This window comes from Piliocolobus tephrosceles, chromosome 4, assembly GCF_002776525.5.
Source record: "Piliocolobus tephrosceles isolate RC106 chromosome 4, ASM277652v3, whole genome shotgun sequence".
Classification (NCBI taxonomy): Eukaryota; Metazoa; Chordata; class Mammalia; order Primates; family Cercopithecidae; genus Piliocolobus; species Piliocolobus tephrosceles.
In genome coordinates, this window is record NC_045437.1 from 97,686,712 (window position 1) to 97,709,718 (window position 23,007).

Sequence of the window (23,007 nt, forward strand, 5' to 3'; positions counted from 1 at the left end):
TCTGGACTTTGGGTGCCAATGAGCACAGAAGGGAGGCCAAGGGGACACTGAGGGCAGCTTGGCATGGGCCTATAGGCACCTCTTGTCATGAACAGCCTGGGCACTATAGATGGCATGTTGATAGCAGCAGGAGGAAGACAGTATCCTGGGCTGAAAGGGATGGGTCCCTGATGAAACCCCATGGTCAAGCCAGGGATGACCCAAAGCCTGGGGGCCAGGCTGTCAGTTGTGAGTGGAGTCCACCCTGGCCCAGAGTGAGAACTTGTGGTGTTTTTCCAGGCCCACACATGGCTGCCCATGGAACAATCAGCAGACACTTCCTCCTTTCTGAGCCCATAAAAACCTCAGACTCAGCCAGACTCCAACAAATGTTGGGACTATCAGCTGTGAGAAAAAGCTACCCACTTCAGGTCTCCTGGACTCATCAGGATGACCTGCCTGTAGAAAGGTGCTACCCGGTGTGGGTCTTCTGAGAGCTGTTCTGTTGCTCAATAAAGCTCCTCTCTACCTTGCTTATCCTGCAGGTGTCCACATACTTAATTTTTCCTAGACATAGGATAAGGATTTGGGACCCACCTAATGGTGGGACTGAAAGAGCTGTAACACAAACAGGGCTGAAACACCCCCTCCCACCCTGATTTTCTATGCTTCAGGCAATGAAAAGGAGAGAAGAGCTGAGCCCATAATTCTGGGCTCCCCAACCTAAGTCTGTGACACAGTGTAACACCCTCTTTGGGGCTCTGCATTTCCTGGCATCTCTGAGATTTTGGGCACCATTGTGTTCCATTTAACCAGATGCTAGTGCCCACAACAGAAGCCTCTTGTGTATGCTTGTGTAGAGTATGTCTACTCTAGCTTCGGTCTCGCACAGAACCAACAGCTGTGCCAGCACCTGGAGCTTCCTGCCCCACCACAGCCAGTGTGCCTGGCTGTGCACAGTGGCCAGATCCTGCATTTGTTCACCCACCCCTCACCACTCTGCACCTGGCTAGCCCTTGGCAGCTGTGGGGTCCAGGCTGATAGTGCAAGCCAAGTGCAGCCTGCAAGACCAAGTGGGTGGGATGAGTCCAGTGGGCCTGAGCAAAACTTGGGCATAGGAACCACGGGCCAGAGAGATTTTCCACCTGGAAAAGTGATGCCCTAAGGATCCTGAGACACAAGCAGCACTCTGATTTCAGAGATGTTAAAATATATGTGCTTTGAAATTGATTAAAACACAGTAATTAAATAATTCATTCATTTAATACTACAAAGGACCTACTATGTGCTAGGTACTGTGAGAGGCCTCTATTAATAACAGGTTGAACTGATAAAATAAAATTTGTCTCTATTATTTTAATAATTTTATGAAATCAATAGACAAACAAGTAATAATAACAAAATTTGGATGGTGCTGTGATGGGGGAATGTAGATTGATGACTGAACTGAGAACCAAGTGATATAGATACCACCCAGATAATATGTAGTGAAAATGGGATATCATATACTCAACTGAAAGTAATAAACCAGAGATAATAGAAAATGGACAATGCACATAGGAAACTAACAAAATGTAGTATGGCTAGAATACACTCTTTAGCCTTGATGGGGCCCAGGACATACTACCCCAAACTATGGCATATTGGTACTTGACAATATAGAAGCAGAAGGAAGGTCACTGTCACCTTCCCCTCGTACTTCTTCCCTCAGCTGACCACAAAATCTAGAAAGACCATTCTGTGACTTTCTCTTACCATTTTCCCTGTGGCAGGTTTTAAAACCCTTATTTAAAAGGTACCCTCGTATACCTAGAAATAAGGAACATTCTTATGTCTGAAGACACAGAAAAACACAGATAAGGATCCAAATTGATCTTTCTAAAATCCCCCCAGTTTAACACTATTGGTTCATACCCCATTTGTCCAATCATAGTTCCCCGTCACTGCTTTATCAAACCTAAGCATAAAAACACACAAGTTTCCCTGTTTCTTTCTGGCTTCATTTTCTTATGAAGCCTCCTGTGTCATGTGGAAAGTATATTAAAGAAGTTAATATGCTTTTCCCTTATTTGTTTGCCTTTTGTTAAAGGGGTCTCAGCCATGACCTAATAATGGGTGAGAAAAATAATTCTTTCTTTTCCCTACAGCCTATGAAGTTTAAGCATCAAGAAATGTGATTAAAGAGACAAAAAAAAAAAAAAAGTTCTTGAAGCGTTGATGAGCAAAGATTAACAGAAAAGTACATGTAGATCCATAATAGCTATCATTTAATACACTAAGAGTCCAAATCATCCTGAGTGCACCTTCTCCTTGTGATACCCTGCTTCCTTTGGAGAAAATGGAATTACATGTTTGTGGTGAGAGAAAATGTTTACCTGGAGAATCAACCTGTAATTAACAGAACTTTTTGACTTGAGACATACAGGTGTGCACTGGAATGCATCTTGACACATGCAGAGAAACTGACTTTACATCTGGAAAGCTGAGGGCAGGATATTGTCTAATGATTCTTTCATTTAAGTATTCCAACCAAAATAATTTTAAAATTTATATTCATAAAATGAAATACAAAATGGTAGTGAAAAAGTATCAAATACTGCTACTTGTATCAACATCAATATGGCCTACAAACACCCACTTTTGTTGAGCTTAAAGCTATGCAAAATAAGCTACATATCATTTAATAATGTAAACATGTGGTAAAATTATTACGGAAAACCAAGGATTCTGTATTCTATTTGTTATGAATAAATGTTAATGTATATGTTAAGTTTTCTGTATTCTATTTGTTATGAGAAACTAGTTCCTTTACACCATTCCTAATATCTAGTCCACTCAGCACATCACACAATTCTTCTCACTGCTAAGATTATTTTCTATTAATCATGGTATCTTATCATATCTAAGTGTCAATATGAGGGCATTATTACTCTCTCCAGGTAACAGATGATGAAAATCAGAAATTTCACAGCAAATGAGTAAAGGAGCTAGGACCAGACCAGGCCTGTAGCCCTGGGGCTCTTTCCCATATAGATGTAACCTGATTGTTGACTGTGAAGGTCCCTCCACAATTTATCAAAGAAGGAATGTTTTGGGCTGTCCTGTCCAAGTCAATAGTCATTAGTCCTATGTTGCTCTTGAACACATTAAATGTGGCTCAGGAGAATCCAGGAATTCAATAAGTTGAGAATTATAAGCCCATGTGTCAGACTCATATTTTTTTTCCCAACCAGGGTCCTGATTTTGACATAACAAGCTCCTTTGGTTAAGGATTTTACCTTCTTTGGAGGTGGGCTACTCTGTCATTCTTACAATTAGGTTTTAGTCCTGGTCCTTAGCTGTCTATGCCTTCCCACTGCAGAAGAAGAATGTGTTTGTGTGAGCTCTCAAAGAACCCTTTTATCATTCCTATGACTTTTAAACTACCTATTAATTGGAAGTATCTTTTCCTAGAGCATCAATTATTATGCTTAACAAGAGTCATTCAATCCTATTGTTCTTATAATCACTATTTTCCCTTTACCTGTTACATGACACCACTAATATCATCTAAATTCACTGGATGAGAGTTGTAACAATTAAACATCAATGCATGCAAGTAGATACCTGTGCTCTACCTACCAACGGTGATGAAATGAATTCCTAATTTTCAACTAGGTGGCATCTCATTGCTTGATTCCTCTGCCACCTCTAACACCAGTCGTCACAAGTTGAATTCTCTTGGAGCAGACATTGAGATGGAGTTTTATAAGTTGCGTGTTTATCAGGTGTGAATATCTGTGAACAAGGGAGAGAGAAAGAATGTTTTGATAAGGTAAAAAGTCAAACTCTACTGCAGACCCTCAGACAGCCCCAGAAGCATCAGGGCAGGGACTCTAGAATGTATAGAGTTCCTCATTGATTATGTTTATTTTCATTGTCTGTTTCCTCAGACATAGAAAGAGGCATATTACTCAGAGGGCCACTGGATTTTGAAGGCAGCCTACAATGGACTTAGAAAAATTACTCTGACTCATATGACAGAAGACAGAGGATTCTGTGGCAGGTCTAGGCTGCAGTAGAAGCTGGCCCTACCTCTTTGGCCTTATGATTAGATAAGATGATGCTTGACATTTTTGTAGTAACTAAGTACTTTGTGTCGATTTTGTGAAATACTCCAGTTGGAATGCCCCACTATAAATCCCTAGTATTTTGGAGTCAGAGTCATGTCTTATTGGGGAGATAACTACTTGCAGTTTGAGAATAAACTCTGGGAATGCTGTTGGACTCTGGTAAAGACTGAATGGCTGTGCTTGGGACTTCAAGGGATTATGCAGCTAATACTGCCCACCATGAGCTGGGGACTATCAGATACTCTGAGTAATAAGATCATACAACTGCAATCATATGTAGGATGAAAACCAGTATAGAACCCCTATTAGTCAATTTGGGTTGTTGTAACAAAATGCCATAAACTTAGTAGCTTATGAAAAAGAGAAATTTATTTCTCACAGTTCTGAGACTCAGAAGTCCAAGATTAAGGTGCTAGTAAAATTGATGTGGTAAGAGCCCACTTACTGGCTCATGGACAGCCTCTTTTTGCTATGTACTCAGAAGAAGTTAACAAACCTTCTTTGGCTTCTTTTTTAAGGGCACTGATCCCATTTATGTCCATTGCCCTCATAACCCAAATACTTCCAAAATAGCCCACCTTATAATAACATCACCTGAAAGGTTAGAATTTTTAAACTATGATTTTTGAGGAACACAAATACTCAGATTATAGCAGGACCTTATTTCATCTAGGGTATATACCTAAGTTATACAAATAGGTGGCCTAAAATCCCATGTAAACTACTTCTAGTGAACCATTGTTTATCTTAGTTCACTTCTATGGTCTTCTAGGGAGCTCCCTATGACTAAGTGGTAGAGATGGAAAATTTGGGTCTAGTTCTCAGAGAGGTCAGCTCAATAGATGATGTAACCTAAATATGTACTGCTACTGTACTTAAGCCCATCCCAGGTGTGTTCCTATAGGACAGCGGTGAGGGGATATCCTTCCAGGAAGCAGAGTTAGGAGTAATATCTTCGATCATTCGCTTTGGTATCAAAATGTCAAATGATTTCTACTAGTTGAATTGGGACCTAAACAGACAGAAAATGGGAATAAAGGAAGTTGGGAATATTATAAGCAGTTGATTATGGGGAGAGGGTTCAAAGTTTGTGAATTACTGTGTGTTTCATTGATATCTAAAAGAGAGCTTCTACCACAGAGGAGAATCTCAACCAGTAGGTGAATAGAATGGCTTGTCCTGCCGATGTCATTTGACTTGTTTCTCAGCTGCCATGGTGTTTGTACTATGGGCCCTTTATGGTGGCAGAAATGGAACTATGTAGGGGCCCAACAGTATGGGTTCCTTTTCACTAAGGCTGATTAGCTACTGCCATTGCTAATTGGATAAAATGTCAAAGACCACCAGTGTGGACCCCTAAAGTCCACCAGTGTGGACCCCTAAAATGCTACCAGCTCAAGTTGAGTAATTTGGAGGCATGTTGAAATGAGACAAGTGCAATTCAATTGGACTCTAAACCCTGGAGAATGCAGTAATTTAGTCTTACTAAATTGATATAATTAAGTCTGGATATGGATTTGCTTTCTTATATACCGTACTTCTTCCAACCTTGTCATCCAGGCTCTTACAAAATCACTAATTCATTGAAATGGGATGCTGAACAATTTTTTTTTTCAGACTAACAATTTCCTAGCAAACAAGGTAAGGCATTAAGTGTATTACCATGGAATCCATTTCTCTCAGTACATAGCTTATTACCACAAAGCGCCAACATAATACAATGGAATGACCTGTCAACTGTTTTGCAGAATGACAGGTCAGGGGCAAGACACCATGCAGGTTTGGGAGGCTGTCCTTTAAAATGGGTTATACACATTAAACTAATAGCTAATATATGATGCAGTGTCCCCAATATCTAGAATCCCAGTTCCATAACCAAGAGGTAAAAGTACAATTACTCCTGTTAATCCACTTTGGAACTTTGAATTTTCTTTATTCATAATTCAGGAAGTGGTACATCAGAAGTTCTGGTTTCTAATGGAGGAATGTTTCTTCCAAGAGACACAATGAAGTTTCCACTCAACTTGAAGCTAAACAACTACTTTATTAAATTGGGCTCCTCATCACAGTGAACCAATAGGCAAGGAAAAGGGTTACTATGCTGGCAGGAGTGATTGACATCAGTTATGACAAAGAGTTAGAGTTTATGCTATACAACGCAAGTAAAGGAGGCTAAGTTTGGGACCCAGAAAAGTCATCAAGTGTCTTTTGGTGCTTCAATGCCTAGAAATAAATCTGAATGGACAATTTCAGCAATCAAGTTCACCACATAAAAGTCAATTGAGTGCTCACACTCCTTGGAGTAAAAGTTTGGGTCGTCCCTTAGTTGACAAATCCACATTAGCTGAAGTGAGGGGGCCCTAAAATGAGTAATGGGAGGAGTTGATAAATATCAATCCTCCTGGAATGATTTACAGATAGAGGGGCTATAGTTTCCAAACTAACCCTTTTATATATAGTCTTCCACAAATTTGTCAGCCTTCTGCCACAATTTGGAGAGTTGGCTATGAACTGGAATTAATGGAGTACATGAGCCTATGCAAGTGACGCACTAGGAAGACTGTGTTAAACATCTAACACGCTATCTCACTTCCTCTCTGCTTCACCCATGATTCCAGTCACGAATTCAGCAAACAATATTTTGCATACAATGCCTCATGTTAAGCACTACCTTTCTTGATACTGCAAGTGCTTTTCTGGCATATGCTATGAGTAACTTGTGGGAGTTAGCTTAGAATTCACAAGCACATCCCAGGAGTTCAGGGAGCTAATGACTCACAGGGAAACTCTGCGTAGCGAATGGGGTCTGATGGAGAATAACTTCTTTCTTTCACCTCTTGAATCTTGAGACCCTTACCTTAAGGCCCCTCAGATAGTTCAAGTGAGATTGAGCTCCCAATATTCACAGAAACGGCCGATTTGAAACATATCTTTATATAGGCTTTCACTCCTTTTCTGTCATACTTTTCTTGATTCTTCGTTTCTGCTTCCTAGGAACATTTGCCCAATAAACTATTTGCGTTAATATTCCCTTGAGCCATGTTTTAAGTGGACCTAGACTAAGACATGCATATGCACGTTGTTGTATGACTAGACTCCTTGTTTTTATTATTATCTCCAGGGTGTCCCTACATCTTTCAAAAGCATCAGAATAGATACGACCTCTAGAGGTGTGGAGATTTAAAAACAAGGCTAAAATATCTTCCCCCAAACATAGTATTTTAGAGGAGGACATAATAGAGGAGCCTATGGAGGAGCCTAGTCATTGAGTGAAAAGTAACATTAAAAGTTTCAAATTGTATATCATGAAAATTTTGGCAGGTGGATTTTCAGATTCTGAGATCACTCAAAAATCAAACTTTAAAATTAGGATAATTTGGAAACATATATTAAAGTAACTAAAATCACTTTTAATTCATTATTTCGAATCAAGTTGGAGACATTTTCTTTTATGATGCATTCACTCAAGCTGGAAACATAGAGAAAGTATTAAGAATAATATTTGCAAGTGAAGGATTTCATAAAGTAAATAATTTCAGGAAGTCTGCAGTTACTTGGCATTGGTAGTAAGTGCATGCTTTATGGTATGCTTTAATTTTATTTAAATGTGTAGTTCAAAAGTTAACCTGGAGAATTATGATCAGGATGTGGGGAGCTCAGAGAATTTTATAACTTCCATATGCAGGTATAGTTAGGTATTTCAATTTTCTAGGACAATAGTTAGCTTCTATCAAATTCTACTGTTTAGATTACTAAAAACAAACAAATAAGAAAAATAGCTGCCTTTTGTTATTTTGGTGTTCTGTCTTAAATGAATATTGTTTATTTTATTTAATTAAATATTCCTTGTCTTGATTTTACCACTGACTACAAACCATGTCCAAATTTGCCCATGTCCTGTGCTCAGGACATTTGAAGTTTGCAGAGGATGTGCAAGGACAATTTATTTAAAAAGAGTGGTGTTCTTCCACCAGGCTCCATTCTTTCCTGAAATTCTTCTGCTCCATGTCCTGCCTAATCAACTGCTGCTCTCATAGATGATCAGAGTTCTTGTGTTGCTTGTCGTATTAGTGTGTTCTCATACTACTATAAGGACATACCTGAGACTGGGTAACTTATAAAGGAGAGAGATTTGATTCATGGTTCAGCATGTCCAGGGAGGGGGAGGCCTCAAGAAACTTATAGTCATTGGTGGAAGGGGAAGCAGACATGTCCTTCTTCACATGGCAGCAGCAAGGAGACATATGGGAGCTGAGCAAGGGGGAAAGTTTCTTATAAAAGCATCATAACTTGTGAGAACTTAATCACTATCATGAGAATGGCATGGGGAAACCCACCCCCTTAATTCAATTATCTCCCACCAGGTCCCTCCCACGACACGTGGGGATTTTCAGAACTACAATTCAAGATGAGATTCAGGTGCAGACACAGCCAAACCATATGACTTGTCATTCAAATAACTGAAATAAAGCTGCACAGATGTAAAAATTGCTAGCTCTTCATAGGTGCACATTGTCAACACTGAAAATCGGTTATCAAACTGAATGAAAGATGTTCTTTAAAACTCAGTTTAATAGCCACTGGTCAGAAGACGCTTTCTTGATGATCCATTTCTATAGGCCAAGATCAATGTCCCTCATCCACAAACCTCCTTGAGGCTCCCCTATCTCTTCGGGCACACTATGAGTAGAATACTTGACAACAAATGATATCATTTATTTTCTTCTATGCTGATTCTGTTTAAATCTTGATAACCACAGAGAAAGGTATTCCTCCATGTTTAACAGAGTGACAAGTAGTTACTATTACTTTATAAATGCTGAATAAATGTAACCATCTTATACGATGAAGTATTTCGAGATTTTTATATGCCATCAAGATTTACAAATGCATACATATTAAATGAGTTTATAAACTCATATAAAAATGTGCTTTTAAGATCTACAGTATTAAATAAATTTACCACAAATGAATGCTGAGTATTTCAATAAAAAAGCAGGACTAGAGCAATTAATGCAGATAATGATAAGAACAGCACAAGAGAACACTAAATCAAATTATACCAATGATCATAGAAAAGCAGAAAGGATGTTTATTTTTCTTCCTCTAAACTTTATATTTTACTGTTGAAGAGCTCAGTAAATGAGATCTTAAAGTAAAACAAGTCCCATTTATATAAGAAGAAAAATCTTGACCCATTAGGAGAGCCTTTAACAACATTTCTACGTATATGAACATCGTAAATATAAAACAGTTGAGCCTTAATCTACTGTGTTATTGCTCTATACCTGGGAGACAAATGATCTATTTGAACAGAATAGCCTTATATCCAACCATAAAGATCAGCTAACAAAATCCAAAGCAGAACAACTCCAGTGGTAGTGATCTTTCCTGGAAAACATCTGCTGCCAGCTGAGTGTGTTTACATTTTGGCAGCATTGGCAGATGTGCTCATAGTTAGCCCATCTGTGTGGTGCCCGGAGGCTGGAGCCAAGGAAGCTGGGCTGGACAGACAACAGAGAATGAGCTTACTATAATATCCTGACTTGTTCTAGAAAATGCAAATTAGTGCCTCATAGCACTTTGCTTCTTCCTGTTCTACAAAAAAGGCCTGAAAGTTAACTGATTTGTACGTATGGCCTAGAATGAGCAACAGCTTTTAATTGTCCGACTGCTCTTAGGAATGTAATCATGTAGGTGTGTGATCAATATTTTAGAAAAGAGAGTAATAATTTCTGTGAAAAATAATTTAAGAAATGTTTAGAGAATAAATAAATATATAAATTTAAACATTTTCATATTTGAAAATATTAAAAATATGTAGGTGAGAAAACACTGAATAAGTAAAAACTGTTACTGTGAAACTCTTATTTGTTCTCTCTTCTTGTATTGTTTATTACATTTGTTACCATTTGTTACATTCAGAAGTGTTATCCAAAGTATGTTCTTCACAAAATAATTTCATAGCCAATAGAAGTACTTATAAAAGGATATATGGCTTTTAAAACAATAGAATTTCTATATTGCAGGTTCTCAGCTTTTTTATGATGTTAAATTATATTCTCAGTCTCCAACTAGGGAATCTATTGAGTTGTCTTTTACTGACATATTTTTGTGGAACACATTCTGGACTAGAATTCTTTTGTGTTTATTTGAGTAATTCTACTTTGGTAATTGAATCCGAAATCAGCAATCTGGAAGCAAAAAGTAAATAAGTAAAGAGTTATTTTCATATTGGTATTCATGTTTTACATAATTTCTTTATTGAGATTCTAGAAATTAAGCAACTAAGTGACTGAAATATTTTATCTTTTAAAAATAGGTTAAACTAGTTTTATTCCTTTTTTTTTTTTTTTTTTTTTTTTTGAGACGGAGTCTCACTCTGTCGCCCAGGCTGGGGTGCAGTGGTGCAATCTCAGCTCACTGCAAGCTCCGCCTCCCGGGTTCATGCCATTCTCCTGCCTCAGCCTCCCGCGTAGCTGGGACTACAGGCGCCCGCCGCCACGCCATGCTAATTCTTTTTTTTGTTTTTGTTTTGTAGAGACAGGGCTTCACTGTGTTAGTCAGGATGGTCTGGATTTGCTTACCTCGTGATCCGCCTGCCTCGGCCTCCCAAAGTGCTGGGATTACAGGAGTGAGCCACCGCGCTCGGCCACTAGTTTTCTTCTTTTTTTTTTTGAGACAGAGTATCGCTCAGTCGCCCAGGCTGGAGTGCAGTGGTGTGATTTCAGCTCACTGCAAGCTCCGCCTCCAGGTTTCACGTCATTCTCCTGCCTCAGCCTCCGTAGTAGCTGGGACTACAGGCGCCTGCCATCATGCCTGGCTAATTTTTTTTTTTTTTTTTGTATTTTTAGTAGAGACGGGGTTTCACCGTGTTAGCCAGGATTTTATTCTTATGTCTGATATAATTTTTTTTCTTCTCATGGGCTCATGCACAATGAAGCTAGTTTATAGAGCAAGTAATTAAGCTGCCACCATGATTTGGAGATTAAGCTACTCCTATCCCCAGGAAGAGAGATAAATTAGTAAACAAAACAAAACACAACAAAAACAATATCAAATAGGTTAGTTTAGCTATCTAGCTATCTGCAGAAGTTCAACTTTAAGAGATTTTTATAAACAGTTGCTAATGGAGATGAATAAAACATTTAAATTCAATCAAAATGTTTACATAGGAAGTTCATATTTAGACTTTAAAATAACTGTAATGTAATAAATTCTGTGATACATAAAGTCAGATTTGAACATAAAGGTAATCCAGCTTGCATGAAAAAAACATAACAAGAAGAGTCAGAAGCAAGAATTTGCAGTTTTTAACCTAGCACCATTCAGGGGAAAGACACTGACCTGGAAATCAAGATACTCTTATTATTAGAAATGATTGTCCTATTGGGGGCAGGAATCAGTAATTAGACCTTCCCAAAGTCTAAATTATGTATTATTTCTACATACTTACTTATGTTTTTGATCTGTACTCATTAAATAGTCATCTATTTTGCAAACTGTTTCCCAAAGAACTTCTTGCCAACTAAGGAAAGGCAGCATCAAAACGTGATGGTCAGGGAGGCGGACATTGAAGTTAGTGGTTTCAAGTCCTTGTTTTCTCATTTTTGAGCTATATAATCTTGAGCACATCACATTACCTCTCCCTTAATCTTATCTATGAAATTATAATATTTGCAGAATCCATTTCATAGACTTGTTATTAGGGTTAAATCAGTTAATACACATTGAGTATTAAAAACTATGTTTGGCCCAGAGTAAGGACAATTTAAGTCTTGAGAACATGTGAAGGGGGAGATTTAAATGGCTGATACATTTTTTGGGTTACTATGAGTGCATATTCAATTTATTTTACACTAACATTATAGGCCCTGGTGAATTGGATGGATCTGCTTCAGTAATCCATAGCTAATAAAGCTTGTTCAAAAACTTAGAGGAATGTACACTTTAATAAAATATATGGAAAGCCCGTACATATCCAAATGTTCATCTTGACACCTGTGTTTTACAATGTAGCATGTAATATAAGGAAAGGTGTGAATATGGTAATCTATATTTATATCATAAATTGTGTAGAACATTATAGATACTTTATTATAAGGCAAATAAAAATATGCTCAGTTTTTAATTCTGGGAAAAGGTTTGTAAAACTAGTGTATTTTGGAATTTCTTAAAATAAGTATTCAATATGCAAAAATTTGATACATTTTAATATTCTTGGTTAGGAAAATTTAAATCATTTTCTTTATTCGGAGACTTCTCAGTTTGTAATATACTACCATCCCTTATTAATTCCTGAGAGTATTGTGGAATTATGTGAGAACACATCATTCCTTTGCAGAGCATGTTGAACAGCAATGTTTCTCAGAATTTTGAAAAGGACTGGGCTGTAATATAAAATAATAAGTGTAAAGAGAGAGATTATAGCAAATCATCCACCATTTCAGGCAAAACCATACCTAAACCTATTTTTAAATCATAAGCATTTAAAAATAATATTTGAGAGTAGGAATAAATTATTTGTAAATACTGCCTTTTAGAAAATTGCTTCAGGCACCAAAACTCATACTACAATCCTGAAAACTCTTCCATAACATCAAAAATGGAGTTCCACATGATGAGGTCTGATTATACCCCCCAAAGAAGCTAAGAATAACCCACTGTATATGAATCTTTGGGAAAAAAGGTAATTATGCAAATATAAATAACATCTATGTGTATTAATTATTGTCAGTGCTTCATTGCTGGTCTCCAGTAAATGTTTCAAAATTGCAGAATGCTACAGTGGCTTCTTAAAATTTCTGTTAAATGTTTCTGCGGAAATCAATACAGTGTCTGAAAACAGACTTGCAAGTTATAGAAAGCCATGAAAGAAGATTTAAGCATGTAGTCTTTCGGAATCATTTCCTGGAAGGCAAATTGCAAACAATATTAAGTGGATCAAATAGCAGTCGAAATACTAAATCAAAAATCTGTCATAGAATGTGCAGTGTGTACGAAGTCATTGTAGCTAAAATAATCCACTAACATTAGTCAGTCGGAGTGTGAATTGGATATAAATGACTGTCACTTGTGAAATACTTTATTCCCTCATCCACAAACAGAATGTACTACACAAAATATTGTTAAGGATTTCCTAATAGTCATGGAGTTTTTGACATTGCTCATATTCCCATGTATACACTTAAAAATAAATGGTTTGCCTAATTGCCAACCACTAGGGCTAAGGGGAGTGGAAAACCAAAGCACTAACCAAAGCTTGTTAAAAATGATCACTTAACATTAACGTACAAAGTATAACCAAGGGATTGGATATATGAGATAAGAGAAGCAGTGAAAAAAAGGGATTTAATTTATTTTACAATTTTACAAATGATAAAACAATAATACCCGGTTGCTATACACAAACAATAAGAAAACAGTGTTGAACAGAATGAACTTGACAGAATAAACCTCATCTTTCAGTTCCACAAATTCTATAAGAAATACTCAGTAGCAATTATTTTGTGCAGCAATGCTATCTCTGTAAACTCTTTTTGTTCCTGCTATTTACATTTGAAACACTTGTGCTTTTGCCTACACAAAGAAATGTTTTTTATTAAAAGGTGCTACTTAAATGAAAAACACAAGGCCTAGAGCCACAATCTGAAAACTGTAATTCGAATACATTGCTAGCTTGAAGGCTTTACTTTTCTTCTTTCTTATTATTTTTAAGATTTGGACATACCAGACCCTTACTGTAACTCTACATATGAACGACATAGAATTCAGTTATAAAGTAGATACCTCTTAAAGCAGGTTAGTAACTGAAGTCTCAAAAGAACTTCTTTATTCTAAAGTGGCCTTACTTATCTCCAGGGTAGTTCACAGTGCAGACCCTGAAGATGTTAGCATAACACAAATCTAGTGTGTACATATTACAGACTCAGTGTGTATAAACACATATACACATATATAACATTGTATATATGTATCACACATGTCTATTTGTACTATATAGGTATATCTATAGCACATATATAATAAAATATCTATTTCTAGGTGGGTTTTATTTGGATTTTCTTTCATCAAATACAAATAATAACCCTCACTCAATTTTTAAAACGTTGGGATATTGATAATGTTTGATGGGAAAACTTTCAAACTTGTAGAGATAACAACTAACTATACACAACTCTTCCCATACCCCTTCCACAATTACATATACTCCCTACAAAAACCACATGAAAACAACTCTTTTATGAACCAAGTATCACGTTATATGCATTATGTCTAACTGACTCAATTAGAAATAAATTAATTTGTTCATTCTTTTTCTGTATAGTAGCTGAATAACTAATTGGTATGTACACTACCCCTAGCATTACTTAAATAAATTGCTTTTGTAAGCATATATGTAGAAATTCCCATTAGTAATTGATATACAATTCATATGATATACAATACATGAAGACATTTGAATGCCCAGCACCTTCTTTCAGATAGAAAAACTTCCGCAGTAGTTTCATCAGTCCTGTGGGCTGAATCATTAGATTTGCCCAGAAAATCTATTACTTGCTCACTTTTTATTTCAGCAACTTAACATTAATTACAGCACAGGCTGAGTGACAATGATGAAAATGTTTCCATGGTCTATTCATGTCAACAGCACAATAACAGCCATGTTCTGTAAAGGACAGGAGTATTTCACAATCAGCTGCCTGAGCATTGCCAGGTACAGAGTTAAATAGTAAAAAATAAATTAAAATATTAAAATTGTGAATATATGATATTTTCAAAATAAAAAAAACTCCACTTATTTCAAGTATGCTTTTATAATTTGATTTTGTTATGATCCTTTATGCTCTGCTATTGGTTAAATCTCAACTCTTTTTCCTATTCTTGCCATTAGCCTTCATTGATCTTGCTCTGTTCCTATAAAAAGGCCACAGTAGACAGTGAAAGCGGGAGGGCAGATGGAAAGGTACACAACAAGGAATGAAATGAGCTTGTACGGTTTGTCTTCTTTGAACCCTAAATACCTTTAACTGAATTCATTCTTGACTATTGAAAGTTCCCTGAGATGAACAAAAGTAGTCTCAGTTGATACTGAAGCCCTTTTTTTCATGCTGAATATTTTTGGAAGTGGGCAATGTATTTAGGGAACACAAAGGATACAGTGACAAAGCAATGTGAAAAAGCTAAAAAGGCACTACTCAATACATCTATGAGATAAACATCAATGCACAGAACAATTAATGGCTGAGATATGTATGCTGTGGCCTTAACATTGTTTAAATGTATTTGTTGAAAATATACTAAAAATGGTCCGACTGCGGTGGCTCACACCTGTAATCCCTGCACTTTGGGAGGCTGAGGTCGGTGGATCACTTGCAGTCAGGAGTTCAAGACCAGCCTGGCCAACGTGGTGAAACTTCATCTCTACTATACAAAATTAGCCAAGTGTGGTTATGTGTGCCTGTAATCCCAGCTACTCAGGAGGCTGAGGCACGAGAATCACTTGAACCTGGGAGGTGTACACTGCAGTGAGCTGAGATGGTATCACTGCACTCCAGCCTGTGTGACAGAGTGAGACTCCATTTCCAAGAAAAAAAAAAAGAAAGAAAGAAAGAAAGAAAATATGCTAAAAATGGCAAGGTACCTTGCTGCTGCTTTTTTAAGACATATTTTAAGTGCCCAGATGGATTTTACCTATAAGATATTTGCTTGTGACTTCTAGATTTCTGTTGAATTTAAATTAAAGGCTACTTGAACAGCTTATCATTTGCAAGTAGTCCAAATTTAGATTTTATAAATCACTTTCAATTTGTTAAGTAAACCAGACTTTTCAACTTTACATTCAAAACATGTATCTATTCTCTTATAATTTCCAATAGATAAGAGGTTTAATTATAAAAGTACATTAATGTTCCATTCATTTTTAGCTATCAGTCTCCTATACGCATTAGATTTCACTTACTTAGAGACACATACATTCTCAAAAGATGTAACATTCTATATCCCAAGGTTTTACTATATTTTTAAAAGATGACATCTCATTAAAAATATTGAGAACTGTACTACTGTGAATATCCTTTTCCATGGTAACACACACACACACTTCATGCTTTTTATTCATTTCTCAGACTGTTTTCCCTAAGAAACAAAACGTATATATTCCCCATGCATTTCTTCTTTCCTCAAATTGCCTCCCCAAGAAATAAGAAATCAAAGTAGAAGTGAGAATGCAGTGCTTCTGCTTTCTAAAGAAATACTCCACTATCGTAAGTTACTAGAAAACTGGCCTACTGGTCAATTCTGCTATACATTAAAAATTTTTAAATTACTTTCTTAATAATTTCATGTGTTTCTTGAAGAACACATGTGATATTGTGACTAAATTTAACTACAGAAAATATTGGTCAATTAAATTCATTTTAAATGCAAAATATTGACACACAATTTCATTGTTAAACCTCTTGAAATTAATCATCTCTGTTTTGAAAACAATACTCTATTAATAATGTTATTTCTGCACTAAGAAATTTAACAGTAATATATGAAGCATTTCCATATTTCTATTTGAATAACAAGGGGAATATCAAAGAACTGGACGTCACATTTCAGCTATATCAATCTAATGTTTATTCTAAAGGGCAAAATGCTTCCACAAAATTATTACGTAATGCAAAAGGTGTGAAAAACATTTCAAATGAAAATAAAGCATCAGTTTGGAAATTTAAAAATATTTAGAGACAACTTTCACATTAATAGCAAAATAATGTATTCATGGTAATAATATATTATTTTCATGAAAGAAAAATGGTTTGCTGTGTAGAAACGCAAGCGTAATCTTTGGTACCAAAGATCTTTTTTTCTTTTTCTTTTTTTTTTATTCTTCCTATTTTACCATCTCTGATGACATGGAACATCTTTCCTTTAGAATGGCCTAATATTACATAGTGGTTCACTTTAGCTGGTACCTTCTACACCACTGGAAAATAATATGGAGGTTTAGAGTTGTGCAAAATAAAACTTTTTAGAAAGTCGGCAGGGTGCAGTGGCTCACACTTGTAATCCCAGCACTTTGGAAAGCCGAGGTGGGCAGATCACGAGGTCAGGAGATCCAGAGACAATCCTGGCTAACATAGTGAAACCCCGTCTCTACTAAAAATACAAAAAATTAGCCGGGCGTGGTGGCAGGCGCCTGTAGTCCCAGCTACTCAGGAGGCCGAGGCCAGAGAATGGCGTGAACTCGGGAGGCGGAGCTTGCAGTGAGCTGAGATCACACCACTGCACTCCAGCCTGGGCGACAGAGCCAGACTCCATCTCAAAAAAAAAAAAAAAAAAAAAAAAAAAATCTTTGTGTGATAGCTTTTAAAAAGTATAAGAACTTTAAAAATAATAACTTAAAGTTTCTTTCCTCATTCATATGTATCTCAGAAAGGATTTCTAAGCACCCCAATACCCAAAACAAAAGAGATTCCAGAAGACAAACAAAAACATAAGTTAAAACATAAAATTCATGATCAGACTCAGAGTCCTGACTGAAGGCATTTACTTGAGTTGTTTAATCTTATGGATTTCATTGCTCAAACTGCTTCCATCTTGGTTTCTGCTGATAAGGATGGTTTAATTTCCCAAGGTCTGAGTTATGTTCCTGGGGTTCCTCTTCTAATGTGCTTGGCATTGCTGTGGGCAGCCTGACAGTGATAAACATATTTGCTTTATTAACTAATGATGAGTGCACTGTTGGATCTTGTAAACACTACTGATTATACATTCAAACTGTATTCTTAGTGGAAGTGGCACTTACTAGGACCCTTGAAGTCAAAATATTTAATTTTTAGAGCACTTTGCAGGTATTTCATCAGCTGGTAGTCGATTTCTCATGAACGTCCTCTATTCACCTTTCAGTTAATTGGTGGATGCTGAAACCCAGCCGTGTTTTGGATCCTATTTTCAAAACTCCGGAAGCATCTTCAGAAAAGAAGTGCATATTGTTTGTTTCAAAATGTGCTTTATTGCTTTACACACTTTCCTGTTGTCAGTTTTAGAGCTCCTCTATTATGTAGCACATTTAATGTTTTGAATTCCAATGGCATTCTGTGAGGGCTTGCATTGGAAAAGTACCTATATTTTAAGTCATCATAATAATGATATTTGACTGCTTTTCCATTTAAATCCTTAGGGAATGGCCAGAATCCATACAGGTGAATTTCATCACAGAATCTTGTGGCAAGTGTATACATGAGGAGACCTGTGCTGGGTCTTTTGATAGGAACTTTGTTGGTCAGCCAGTAACTGGAAAAACAAAAAACAAAATCAAGAAGAAAAGAATTTAGAGAAACAGAGCATATCCTATAGCAAGCATACAATGCAGAAAACTTAAAAGGTATCTTTATGAATAATATTTTAAAGAATTACTGAAGAAATATTTCTAAGCATTTAGAAAATTTGATACTTTTATTATATTTTTTCTTAAACCTTTATTTTCTTTCCTATTCTTGAGGTCATATAAATACCCAAGGGACCTGGAATGTAGGTGAATATTACTGTAGAACCTCACCTTTGAAATGAATCAATAGCAAACATTTATATAATATGCAGAGTAAAATATTCTCAAAAGGGACTAAATATGACTGCAGAAGTCATGGTAATTGGGTAGAGATTAAATAATCTTCCTAGAAAAAAATAGTTTGAAACTATGCCTATAGATTTTCAAAATGTATGATATTGCAATTAAAATTCCAAAGAAATAAATGCTTTATCTATGTTATATCAACTGATTTATTCAGCTCTAATTTTCCAAGTCACAATTTACTGAAGCAAATTAGAAGCCTTACTTCCACTCATAAATAAAAAAAGTTGTAGAATAATTGATAGTTTTCCACATACACAATTCAACATTTTGTTAAATAGATAAAATATATTTCAATGCTGATAAGTACTTTACAGGCAATAAAGTACTTCAAAATGTTCAAATCCATAATTGCTGTCAAACATTCATGTGAAAAGCACGCAAACTCACATCTCTGGAAGAAAGGAGACTTCCAATATTTCTTGGCATATTCATTTCCTTAAGGACAATGATGTTTTTTGAAAACAGCTGAGTGTGGATTTTTCTCTTACTTTCAAATTTGTCCAATTATAAACACAAAAACTTAATAAGTTTAAAAATTATTTTGTTTTTGCTATTGTCTTCTATTTGGAGAGATATGTACTCTGCCATCCAGATGTAAGGGAAACATGTTAGATCCTGTTTGTTGCTGTATTTAATAAACTTGCTTTAGATTTCATGTATTATTTTCTTTTTCTCTAAAACTTTTATAAAGCTTTCCAGGGGAGATAAAATATATCTAGAGTACTGAGTATGAAAAAAACTTAAAGTGATATGTTACTTCATTTCCTTAAATAAATTTATACTTTCAAACTTCACTGGAAACATCCAAAACAGGGAAAATATACCTCGCCATAATAATTCTATATTTTGTTTTTCAGTTTCTCCCTTCTCTGAATCAGGAATGGCCTTACACATATTCTATTTTTCTCATTTACTGAATGCCGTGGGCTAAATATTTTGAGCTGTATGAAATGTGTTTTGAGCCATTTATTATCACAATTGTTTTGAGAACGTCTGTAATCAGTAAAGAAGATTTTATAAGAAATTTTCAGAGAAGAACATCTAGGAATTTTCTCATAACTCAGAGTAACTTAATGAGCAAAACCATAACTTTTACACTATTAACATAATGAAGAAACCATAGAGAGTGATTCTATGCAAGGAGCATAGTCAAACTTCTTTGAAGACTTTGAAGAAACTATGATACGGCCTGAAGCTTACTGGACTCGGAGAAAACAAGTGTTTTTTAACACGAAATAATGATTATAGAAAAGTATTGTGAATGTGATCTTATGTGAAAGTATTGTGAACGTGTATGTTTACAGAGGTTAGGTGATGGATTTGGTTAGTTATAAAAAATCTATCTGTTTATAAATTTTTAAAGTAAGCCAAGCAAATTCAAATTCAGCCAAAAAGAAAAGAGTATTTCCATTAGGCAAAGTCAATGATTAGCAATAATTTGGCAGTATGAGGTTCATGGTGAATTATTTCTAAAGTGAGAAAAATGCTGCTATATTACTTGTATGAAACTCCAAACTTCTTACTATCAATGAATGCTTTCCATTTCCTAATTCTGGAGAGATTTCCTCAAGGTTCATGTAACTATGGTTGCTCATTGACAAATACCAAAGCAATTTCTACATGCAATACAAATAAGTAACTACAATGTTAGAAATGCTGAAGGCAAAATTATTTTCTTTCAAATGGTGTCAGAGATGAGCAATCACTCAACCTTTTTTGATTCAGGGCATCTTATGAGATACCACAAATAGAATATCACTGAAGTGTCTTGAAAATGAAACTGTGATTGTGAAGCATCTTATTTGAAAATAATGGGTAGAGTGGCTTTAAAAACTTTCTGTGGTCTTGTTCTAGATAAATTAATCTATGCAGTTAAAATACTGAATTAATTTAGTTTTAAAAATGCTAACAGAAAAATAAACTTTGCAATATTTCATTTGCAACACTTTGAATAATCTCAAAGAAAAATATACCATCAATATTTCAGGACATTTTTGAAGAAACAACATAAAATAAATACCACTTATCCTATTGATTTCTAAAAAGTGTCACAGAAAAACACCTTAATAAATGACATCAATATGTAACAGATAAGTTGAAAAATACCTTAAGTCAGGCAATAAGTAATAACTTTCTAAAAATTTAAAAACACAGAACTGATCAAATACAGTCAATAAGACTATATTTTGTGTTTATTATCAACCTAATGTTGTATTTGAAATTATATAGGCCAATCTAAATTATTGCAATTCAGTATTAAACCAGTAACAAATTCCACATGTGAAAAGAACAAAAATAGATATTCTTTTAAATTCTGTTAGTATATTTGGTTAGATAATAATTATCAGCATTAAAAGCTAGAGCCCAGACTCCAATTTTGAAATCCATACCTGAATGTATCCACCTATATACAATTTGATATTTGAAAACTGCAAATTCTTATGGAGTCTATCAAAAAGAGATAGACTATTAACTTGTGTTTCATCCTCATTAGGAAAAATAATAAATTGAAAATAATGCATTATAAAATAATGGAATAGTCACACTGTTTCAGTATAACATGTTCTAATTTTTATCCCAAATATACATGTTATAGTTTAAAATTTAGCAAAATTTTAAATTCAACCAATAATTAATTTGCATACATGTATTTCTTTCTATGTAAATTGATTTTTTGTGTGTGTTACCAAATCAATGTAAGCTCCTTGTAGAAAATTTGAAGGAAAAAAAATCTGAGTGAGAAAAATATTACCTATAACCCATACACATAAAGATAATTACTGCTATAATGTGCGACATTCTTTTGCTTCTCTGGTTGATTTGGATCTTAATATATGTTACATTCATACATAGACACACACAAATTATTTTTCATCAGAGAGGCTTTGTTTTATTTTTAATATTATTAATTTCCTTTCATTCTTCCTTTCTTCCTTCTTTCCTTCCTTCCCTCCTTTCTTCTTTCTTTCCTTCCCTTTTGTTTTATGATTATACTTTCTTCTGTTGTATGAAACATTCACTCTGGACTTTATGTGTAAATAGAACATTTATAACTTTTTAATAAATTTGGTAGCCTCTGTAGATCTCACTACTCTCTCACATACAAAACAGAGCATGAAAGCTCTGTTTTGGCTAAGTGAGGTGTCTTATATACTCTTGCTCCAACATGGTAGTTCCATTTCTTACGTCAAAGACACTCAAAATTTGTAATGTCTCTACTGACCAAATCAGTGTTCTATAGAAGGCTATATTTATAGTCAGTAGATGCAGCTCTGAATCTGTGATAGTTTATAAGTACTTGAGAAAGCTACTTCCCTTCCTTGGAGCCCAGTTAACAATATTTAACATAAAAGGTTGTGATGCTATAAAAGAGACAGTAAAGGTAAAAGAACATATAGCTTGACATTATAATAAGTAATACTACTTGGCTCTCAACATATCCCAAAACAATCATTCTTCAGTCCCACTCACAAATCCCACTTCTCTCTTGGAAACTTCTGTGACTACTTATTGGCTGGACAACTGTGGTCACGTCATTTAACCTCAATGGACATATTTACTTAATTGTGAAACAAGCATTTAATTCTATGGCTTTGGGGTTTCCTCTATAAAATTCGATTGCAGTTTCAAATCTTCTCTCTCCATGAAATTGTGTGAAACACTCTTATTCCTTGTCTCCTTTCTCCTCACAATTTTGTTCCCTTTCCTTCCTTCAGGTTGTAGTACATTGCGGAGAAAAGAAGGTACCTAATAAATGCTTACTGATTTTAAATCCAGTAATATTTTAGATTGTATCTCATAATAATAGCAGATGATAATCACCTGAGGAGTCAAAATACCTGATTATTTCAAGCAACCACAGTTCTAGAACAACAATGTTATAATTAACAACATTGATACTAAGGAGAGCTCACATTCAATATATTGACAAACAAGGAAAATTAGTTTGTGTTTATATTTAAATAAAGAAGTCTAGATGCTTAGAAGTATAGCATTGGTGCAAAAGTAATTGTGGTTTTTGCTATTGAAAGTAGTGGCAAAAGCTGCAATTAATTCTATACCAACCTAATAATGATAGTTTTTTTCCTCTTAAAATGTTAGTCTTCCTCAAAAAATCAAATGTGACAATTTCTAGAAGAATTTGAATATCAAGGATGGAATTTCACTGTGCCAACAGTTGTAATTTAATGTTATATTATAAACAAAGTTTATAGTCATTATTGAGCCCAGAATGAGCCCATTATGTGAAGCATCTTATTTGAAAATAATGGGTAGAGTGGCTTTAAAAAC

At 35.3% G+C, this 23,007-nt stretch overlaps 1 protein-coding gene across 1 annotated transcript in view; it reads right to left on the reverse strand.

Annotated features, from left to right (window-relative positions):
* Window positions 1-17,393: 17,393 nt before the first annotated feature.
* Window positions 17,394-23,007, reverse strand: part of ST8SIA4 (ST8 alpha-N-acetyl-neuraminide alpha-2,8-sialyltransferase 4) — a 100,506-nt gene continuing 94,892 nt past the window's right edge. The window contains 1 exon segment of the mRNA XM_023212217.2: window positions 17,394-18,377. Coding sequence (XP_023067985.1) covers window positions 18,095-18,377 — 283 coding nt within the window. The 3' untranslated portion in view covers window positions 17,394-18,094.